Consider the following 10,027-nt stretch of genomic DNA (forward strand, 5'->3'; position numbering starts at 1 on the left):
CTAAGCTGCATACATCCATTGTGGTGGCAAAACAGTCCTATTGGGTTTATTTTACAATTTAATTTAGCAGAGGTTGCCTAACATATTGGTACCCTGTTACCCCCAGTAAATTAGTGTTACCTGAGATACTTGGAATGAATGTTGCAGGTGGCATTTTCTAAGCAACTGACAACTGAGCAACTGGACACCAGACATACCAATTTTTGGCTGCACCAGTATATTGGTGATGCAACAAATCACTAAGATTATTACTTCAGTGTCAGCACTGCTGCTTTGGGTCTATTACTCTGCCCACTGTGGTGGAGCTAGCTTTAGATCACAACTAGGCACATAAGATACAACCATATTTCCAGATTTCCTAAACATAGTACTATAGAGCAACCCAATAACTGGTTTTACAACCAGTTATTCGATTTCAATTCATTCATTTCGATTTTGAAGATTCATGTTTAAGTGTATCTTAATTTGCTATCTTATTATACTGTACAGCTTGTTTAAACTTGGGTTCAAGTAGAAATTTATTTTTTTTCTGGAATATGTTTTCTGGTATTTAAAAAGAGTTGAGTTCTGAGTAAAGCATTTGCTACACAGAGCAAATGTGTGGGTTCTCGGCTGTTCTGCAAAATACATTCTGCATGAAAACGTCTTTCAACGTGCATTACACTTATAGCTTTTATCCACTGTGTGTTGTGATGTAAGCACAGAGTTCATTGTAAATTGCTTTCTGCACTCATTGCATCTATGTGGTTTGCTTCCAGTGTGGCTTCTCTCATGTGTAAGATAATTATAACGGAAGTTTTTTCCACATTCATTGCAGTGATTAGACTTTAAAACTCCTTTGTGTATCCTCTGATGGACTAAGAAGACACGCATTTCCCACAGTCATTACCGCTTTGAGGTTGCTGTCGCATGTAAATTTTCTGTTTTGCAAGAAGGCGAGAATTGTATGAAAACCACTTGCCACATTCATTACACATAAATACCCTGCTGTGTATTTTTCTATGCTCCTAGAGACAGGATTTGTATGTAAAGTGTTTCCCAAATTCTTTATTTATATTCCTGTTCATTAGAGGTACTGGTCTCCACATGTATTACATCTATGAAGCTTTGCTGCTCCCTGATAATATACACAGGATGGTCTTCTATAAATGCTTTTAGCCCAGTTTATACTATTCTTCTTGTTTTGTGCTAACCATCTACTGATTATATCATTTGCAGCACTAGTGATCAGTTAGTTTAGATGTTTTATGTCTCATTCTGTGCATGTGCCATGTTTGTTTCATAAGGGACTATTTCTTTAGCTACACTTCAGCAATCTTATGTCAAGGGCTGGAATCTGTGGGAAATTCTTGTGCCAGGTTCCTGTCATAGAGCAATGTGCTCAAAGGGTTTGGATTTAGAATTAGAAAAAACTTAATTAAGATTAACTAAGATTGAAGTATAATAAGGGTTTTGTTTAAACAGTTTACATAGTTATTCATAATTAGCTAGACACAGGGCACAAAGATTTTCTCCAAGAAATCTGGAACCAGGGCTTGGCAACAATATCTTCCCATTCCCAGGAACAGTAACACCAAAAAATGAAAGTGTATAAAAGTAATTACAATATAATGTACTGTTGCCCTGCATTGCTACAACTAGTGTGTTTGCCTCAGAAAGACTACTATAGTTTATATAAGTAAGCTGCTATGTAGCCATGGGGGCAGCCATTCAAAGGAGAAAAGGCACAGGTTACTTAGCAGATAACAGATAAACACCCATTATATGGGGCTTATCTACTAGTTATCTGCTATGTAACCTGTGCCTTTTCTCCAGCTTGAATGGCTGCCCCCATGGCTACACAGCAGCTTATTTATATTGTAGCTTTTCTGTAGCAAAAACACCAGTTTTTTGCAGAGCAACAGCACATTATATTTTAATAACTTTAAAACACTTTAATTTTTTAATGTTACTGTTTCTTTCAGAAAAACAATTAACAATTACCTGAACAACAGTTTTCTAGGGAATAAACACAATTTGCCATAAGATATGTGCTTCTGTCTGACAATATTAAGAAGGCAGACTGTAATTGTGTATAGTAGCAAGGGTATGCAATCGACACGGTCCACCAGAAATCCAGAGGGGATAGACTGGTGGACAGCGATCAATGTTTTGGCCACCTCTGCCCTAAAACATACATTGCCATGTACCCAGCCTGTGCACTGACACCCATTTATAGTATACTAGTGCTGTCCTACTTTTCCTATTGTAGTAGGCCTATTATATTTTAGCCTATGGGCTGGGTTATAGTAAAATCATGCAATACTCAAAATACAGCAAACCCATAGCATTCTGCTATGTGGACTGTATTTTAAATGATGTTTAGTATTATCACACTAGTGATGCAAATGCTTGTAACAACTAAACAGCTTCAGGTACTGCTTTTATTTCTGCATGAATCTAAACATGGTGGGATGTCAAATCATAAATGTAACATTGTAAACCCCCTTTATTAGTATTTCCTTAATGTAGCTCCACACTACCTCCATTTACAGAGAAGCAAAACATGCCTGCATGTTACAAAAAAACATACTAGTAATGAATTTACAGACCCTTACCTAGTTTAAACGGAGAAGTATTACACTTACCTGTCAATGAAATGCTGACCCCCCCCCCCGACTGAGATAGTGATGAGAATTATGAGTCATTATTTTACAAAAACAGCAAATGATTTCAATTAACATTTAGAAGTAGTTTCATATTTCCTAGATATAAAGCTTATATTACATTTATAATTTCATGATAGTTCCCCTTGAACACTTGTTTGAACTTTTTTTTTTGTTTTTTTTTAAAAGAATTCTTCATCAGCTAACAGCGGGTATCTTCTGATAAACAGCATAAGCACTGTTATATTTTAAGATGTGTTAAATATCATTAATTACTGCACCTGATCATGCATCTGAATTATAAGGTAATCCTGTGATTAGCAGCAAATGTATTTTGAATACTAAATCCTTGGTAACCATAATTTAACTATTTAGACCTACTACACAACACTAGGATTGGAGGCCAGCTTTACCTCTCCAGTCAGTGAATGCTGTTATGGGGTGAATTCTTTATCACTATGACATATTCCTGAAAAAATAAGACTTCCTCACGTCAGACCCTTGATTTTTACAAGCAGTTTTGCTAATAACTGCTGCTTACTTAAAATCCCACCAGAATAAACTCCTCATGAAACTAAAAACTGTGCTAGCACTATGGGCCTGAAAAATTAAACTGCCACTTCCTAAAGATGAAGTAAATATCAAGAAGGCAAGGACATATTTCCCTTGTATTTTGTGATACATTTAAACATATTTTTATATTAATGGTATGATAGTTGCACTGTACAAAAATTGGAGCAAGATTGAGAAGTCTTTGAGGCATGTTTTATGTAAGAGAACCTATTGGAGAAGTGTAGGAAAAGATTTAATCATTAAGTCTCTATGTTTGCCAGTTCTGTTAATTGTATTGTTCAAAGGCATTTTTGAGCTGGAAAAAAGGGAGACAGGACTGTACAGAGCAGATCACATACATTTATCTAATATTGCTTTAGATATTTTTAACATGGGATTACCAAATCGATTGGAGAACAATAGGTAGAGCGATGGTCTTAGCATGGAGGAAGGAGAATAGAGATATTTGGGCCTTTTATCCCATGGCCAGTAACACAAGGCTGGGATGGTCAAAATTATAAGTGCCACCTACAGTGGTAGCAAGCTGGGGCTAGTTATTGGAACAAAGAAGAAAAGAGAAAATTATTTCATACTTACAGAGATTTTCTTTTCCTGGCCATCCTCCTCGTCAACATAAAATCTTTACTGATGGGTTTCCCTGCTGGCTCCCAGCCTGGACAGAAGAAAGGGTTAAATTTCCAACCCTATAAATCCCTCCTCCTACCAACCCAAGACAGTCTAATTATCAAGTCCCAGTTTCGGGGGGGTATGTTGACGAGGAGGATGACCAGGAAAAGAAAATCTCTGTAAGTATGAAATAATTTTCTCTTTTCCTGGCCATCCTCCGTCAACATAAAATCTTTACTGATGGGTTATACCCAAGCAATCAACAATAAGGGGAGGGAGCCAAGTCATGCTTAATTATTTTAATTCACAGCCATTGCTGAAGAAATAATAGATTGCCCAAAGTTAGCTTGGGCTCTGGACAAAATGTCTAATTTATAATGTTTAATGAAAGTATTAGGCGTAGCCCAGGTTGCTGCCTTGCGGATCATCTCAGAAGATACTCCTGCCTCTGCTGCCCATGAAGCTGCCATACCTCTGGTAGAGTGAGACCTTACTCCTTCCGGCGGTGTCCTGCCCTGTTGTTCGTACGCTTTGGAAATTACCTTGACTATCCAAGCACTCAGAGTTGATTTGGACGCTGCTTCGCCTTTTCTTTTCCCTGCTGGGATTACAAACAATTTTCTTGATTTTCTGATTTCCTCAGTTCTGTCAATATAAGTCTTAAGACATCTCTTCACGCCCAGTGTAGATAATTGATCCTGAGCTGTAGAAAAATCTAAGGAGGGTAGACAGATTGGCTCATTAATATGGAATTTAGACACTTTAGGTAAGAAACTGAGAACAGGTCTTAGTGCCACCTTCCCTTCATGAAAAATGGTGTATGGGGGATCAACTGACAGAGCTTGAAGCTCACAAACTCTTCGTGCTGACGTAAGAGCCACTAGAAAAAATGTTTTTAGAGTCATGAACCAACATGATACCTGATCTAGAGGTTCAAATGGCGGCAAAGACAGTGCCTTCAGAACAAGCGGAAGGTCCCACGCTGGAAATGTACTTTTCCTTGGAGGTCAAACTCTATTTACTGCTTGAAAAAATCTTATTATTAATGGGTCTTTTGCCCATTTCTTCTCTAGAATTGCTGATAAAGCGGACACTTGACCCTTCAGTGTACTTAAGCTCAATCCCCTATCAAGACCGGCTTGCAGAAAATCTAAAATGTTTCCCACTGAAGGGTTCATTGGATCCAAGGATCTCTCCACTGCCCAGGCACGGAAGATGTCCCAAATTTTATGGTACTTACCCATGGTATTGTGTTTTCTGGCCTTAACCAATGTATCAATTACCGCCTCCGAGCATCCTAACTCCCTTAGGATCCTCCTCTCAACTTCCAGGCCTTCAAATTGAGACTTGCTGGATCTGGATGTTCCCATCTGCCCTGAATCAATAAATCCCTGCTCTGTGGGAGATATAATGGGCGAGATACTGACAGGCTTCTCAACAAAGGATACCAAGGCCTCCTCGGCCAATCTGGGAGAATTGCAATCACCGTCATTTTGGATTGCCGGATTTTCAACAGAATTTTCAGAATGATAGGAATCGGAGGGAAAATGTACGTGAATAGGCCTTCCCAACTCTGCGATAAAGCGTCCACTGCCGCTGCACCTGGAGAGGGGACTCTGGAGTAGAACACTGGGAGTTTGGCATTCACATGGGTCGCCATTAGATCCACTTCCGAACAACCCCAGACGGAGATTATCCAAGAGAATACTGCTGGATTCAATGCCCACTCCCCCTTGAGCAAAAGTCTCCGACTGAGATAGTCTGCTTCTACATTCTCCGTACCTGGAACATATTGGGCTGTCAAGTCTAAGAGATGATATTGAGCCCACTCCATAATTGGACCGACTTCCCTGAGGAGTGATCTGCTCCTCGTTCCTCCTTGTTCTCTGATGTAAGCTGCTGCAGCAGCATTGTCTGTCCTCACCTTGACAGCAGAACCCTGGAGAATTTCCCTGAAAGAGACAAGTGCCTGAAAAATTGCTCTGAGATGTTGGACGGAATTCTCAAAAGGTCTTCCCTCCATCTCCCCTGAGATGAAAAATTGAGGAGATGTGCTCCCCAACCTAGGCCTGAGGCATCCATGTATATCTCTATCCACTCGGAATTCTCCAGGGGGAGACCACCTCGTAGATTGCTGTGGATCATCCACCATGCCAACTGTCTCTTGCACTTTAGGGTAATCTGAATTGTTTGCGACCAATTCTGGTCCACTGAATTCCATTGACTCAGAAAGGATAATTGGATAGGCCTCATTTTCCATTTGGCCCATCTGACAAGGCCAATAGTTGAAGTCAGGAGACCTAACAGACTCATGAACTTCTTTGCTGATGTGGCCGACTTCTTTCTGAATTGTGTCACTTGAAGCACGATGTGGTCTATCCTCTTCCTCGGTAGAGTTACTAATCCCAACAAGGTGTCTATTTGGGCTCCCAAATAAATCATCCTCTGAGCAGGTACCACTTGACTTTTGGCTAGATTCACCATCCAACCGAACCTCTCCAACACTTCTCTGGTCCCCTGAAGATTGGAACGTAAGATTGTTGGATCTCCTGCCACCAGAAGAAGATCGTCGAGGTAATGATAAATTTGTATTCCATATCCTCTCAACTTGGCTATGATTACAACCAGCACCTTCGTGAAGGTTCTGGGCGAGGTTGCCAGCCCAAATGGAAGACAGCGAAACTGATAATGCTGATCTTTGAGACAAAACCGCAGAAATCTTTGATGCTCCAGAGCAATCGGAATATGTAAATAAGCGTCTTTTAGGTCCAGAGAGGCTAGCCAGTCTCCTAGACGAATCATCGACTTTCTCGTTGCTAAGGTTTCCATCTTGAAAGTCTGTTTTTTTAAAAACTTGTTTAGCATCCTCAGATCTAAAATGGGACGTAGGTCTCCCGTAGCTTTTGTGACTAAGAAGAGAGGAGAATAGAATCCTCTTCCTTGCTCTGGAGGTGAGACCAGGGTGACTGCCTGTTTTAGCATGAGCTGCTGGAGATAATGGAAAAGAAAATCTCTTTTTGAGAATCGCGAGGTAGAATGGTAGAAACGAAATGATTTAGCAAAGGCTTTTGATGAAATTCTAGGCGGTACCCTCTTAGAATTATGGATATCACCCATGCATCCTGAATTTCTGTTGTCCAGACATCCTGAAAGGCCGATAATCTTGCTCCCACTGGAGGTTGGACATCCGAACCGTCATTGTGTTTTGGCTGTAGACTTGGGAGATCTAGTTTGCTTAACTCTGGGAGATTTAAAGTATGTGTTCTGCCCTGAACGCCATGTAGAGGTTCTATACTCTCTTCCTGGTCTGTAAGATCTGGCATCATTTCTTCGTCTGAAGAAAGTATCTGATTGTTTTTTCGTGGACTCACGAAAACGCCGTGTCTGAGGAAGAAAGGTACTTTTTCCTCCCGTTGATTTAGAAATTATATCATCCAAAGCTTTACCAAACAAACGCTTGCCTTCATAGGGCATCTTACAGAGTGAATTCTTGGAAGCTGTGTCTGCAAACCAGGATCTAACCCACAAGGCTCTGCATGCTGCCACTCCAAAGGACATAGCCCGCGTAGATAGTTGAACCAAGTGAAGTGCGGCCTCTAAGCAGAAATTAGATGCGACTCTGAAATCCTCCAAGTGCTCAAGGATCTTTTCTCTAGGAGTTTTCTCCTTCACAGCCTGCTCTAAACTCTCTGTCCAAAGGGAGAGGGCCTTAGTCACTGAAACAAGCGCCACTGCTGGTTTGCATGCTGCGCCAGCGGACATATAACACTTTTTTAGCTCTGTTTCCATTCTATCCATCGGGTGCTTTAGGGCAAAGATGTCATCGATTGGTAATGCTGTCTTCCTAGAAAGCCTTGCCACTGGGGCATCAACTGATGGAGGGGTGGTCCATATCTCTTGCACTTCATCTGCAAATGGAAAAAGCTTTTCAATTTTCCTCTCCACTGGAATCCTTCTAGATATCTTAGACCACTCTGCTTTCATTAATTCTTGCACCTCATTATGCACAGGAAAAACAGTCTTTTTCTTTCTGGAAAATAGCAGGGAGGTGGATGGTTGGTCTGCATCCTCCAAGTTAAGGGTTCGCCGAACTGCTTTAATTAAAGGATTCAAATGTCTCCAATCAAAGACTGAAATCTCCTCTCCAGTTTCCTCATCCTCCGATGAAGAAGCATTGTCTGAAGAAATTTCGTGAACCACTGTATCTGAGCCCTCTAGTGGAGGCTCTGTATTTAATTGTACAGTCTCTTTCATGGTTTGAGCAACTGCTTCTTAAATCCATAACATGAGGGATTGCTGATTAGGAAAGGAAGCAGAAGTTGATGGACTCTCTGTGTCTTTATTTGATGCCTCAATCTCCTTCGGCATTAATTCAGCAAAACAATCTTTACAAATTCTTTTATCCTTTAAAGCAGGGTTATGACAAGCTTTACAGCGTCTCTCAGACTCATGTTTATCTCCCTTCTTAAAGGGTTCTTCCATAAGGGCAGACACACTGCAATAAATATAAATAAATAACCATTTTAAAATGTTATCCGAAAACTTTAAAAGAAGCTGCCGCAGAAATACAGGCTCTACCTTAGGGGCAGTCATACTGCAATAAATAAAACGTTTAAGAACGTAACAGCATTACCCCCATAGATAACAGTGGATATATAGGTCTTCACAGGGGCAGTTATAGTGCAATAAATGAACACATAACAAATCATTGATGGTATTAGGAGCCCACAATAGATTATAGCAGACACAACAGGGTCTTACTTAGGGGCAGAAATACTGCACTCATACATTTAACAATAGTATTAAAATACTAGGAGAACTCCCATAGCCACAGTACAGATCGTACATGAGTAAACCGGCATACATACTGCACTTCAATAATGTTATGCATATTAGGCATAGGCATGTTGAAACAACATATAGCCTGCCTGTTCTCACTCAGAGGAAGGAGCAGTTCTCTTAGGGGCAGCCGGATCCATAGCGGAGCACGCTGATTCAGATGCCAGGCAGCGTGTGGAGTGGCTGCAGAAAACTTTTAAAATCAGCGTGACGTCATCAGACGGCGCCGCCCCAACCAGGAAGCGCCTGAGCGCAAGTAGGAGCTGCTGATCGCAGCAGAATACAGCCCCCCCCTCACGAGTCCAGGGGGACTCCCCCTCCTAGCAACGCTGTTGCTACACAGGACAGGGGCTACGGCGGAGGACTCTGCAGTAAGATAAGCAGAGATGAAAGCCCAGTAATCTCTCTGTGACTGTAAGTACCTAAAAAGACAAACAAACATGTCTGACCCAGGCTGGGACAGAAGAAAAAAGACTGTCTTGGGTTGGTAGGAGGAGGGATTTATAGGGTTGGAAATTTAACCCTTTCTTCTGTCCAGGCTGGGAACCAGCAGGGAAACCCATCAGTAAAGAATTTATGTTGACGGAGGATGGCCAGGAAAACTGTGGTCTGTCTCCACCTCTAGTTGGTGTGTTATGTTTTATTGGGGTTTGGGTTATAAAGAAGAACTAAAGATAAACTGAAGTAAGCTAGATATGTTGTACATTATGTTTTGGGCTTCTGTACCAGCCCAATGCAACCACAGCCCTTAAACAGGGAAGATCTGTGCCCTCAAAGATGCCCCAGTAGCTCCCCATCTTCTCTCCTGCTGATTCACTGCAGATGGCTGCTGTGAGTTACTGAGCCTAGGGACTGAATCACAGGGATCCCCAACCTTTCTTACTCATGAGCCACAGTCAAATGTAAAAAGACTTGGTGAGCAACACAATCATAAAAAATTATGGGGGTGCCAAAATAAGGCCTCAGTGCATAATCTCATATTTTAGACGGCTTTGTTTGGTATTATTTGCCACCAAGCCAGGAATTTAAACAAACAAAAAACCTGCTTTAGGGACACTGAGAGCAACATCCAAGGAGTTGGTGAGCAACATGTTGCTCATGAGCCCCTGGTTGGGGATCACTGATATAGTTTATATACTAGGGATGCACTGAATCCAGGATTCGATTCGGCCTTTTTCAGCAGTAATCCTAAATTGAATTTTTTTCATGCAGTTCTCGTTAGTCCTTCATTATCCTAATTTTCATATGCAAATTAAGGTTTGGATTTGGCCCAGTATTTGGCTGAATCTTTATCAAAGGATTCAGGTTTTGCCCAGATCCTAAAATAGTGTATTAAGTGCATCTCTAGTATACACAGAATATAA

The 10,027-nt window shown here is 41.0% G+C and overlaps 2 protein-coding genes across 2 annotated transcripts in view; one reads left to right on the top strand and one right to left on the bottom strand.

The window, feature by feature from the left end:
* Window positions 1-6,872: 6,872 nt before the first annotated feature.
* On the bottom strand, window positions 6,873-8,858 carry LOC116406576 (lamina-associated polypeptide 2-like). Its single transcript, XM_031890792.1, has 2 exons — window positions 8,763-8,858; window positions 6,873-8,319 (listed from the first exon to the last, which is right to left on the bottom strand). Exon 2 carries the CDS (start codon window positions 8,076-8,078, stop codon window positions 7,020-7,022), a length of 1,059 nt encoding a protein of 352 aa, XP_031746652.1. The 5' UTR covers window positions 8,079-8,319; window positions 8,763-8,858; the 3' UTR covers window positions 6,873-7,019.
* Window positions 8,859-8,901: 43 nt separating this feature from the next.
* The window catches only part of LOC116406452, a 44,618-nt gene continuing 43,492 nt past the window's right edge, over window positions 8,902-10,027 (top strand). Inside the window, exon 1 of the mRNA XM_002932644.4 lies at window positions 8,902-9,077. The gene's annotated coding sequence lies outside the window, so the exon portion shown is untranslated. The remainder of the gene's footprint in view (window positions 9,078-10,027) is intronic.

Source organism: Xenopus tropicalis, chromosome 8 (assembly GCF_000004195.4).
Source record: "Xenopus tropicalis strain Nigerian chromosome 8, UCB_Xtro_10.0, whole genome shotgun sequence".
NCBI lineage: Eukaryota > Metazoa > Chordata > Amphibia > Anura > Pipidae > Xenopus > Xenopus tropicalis.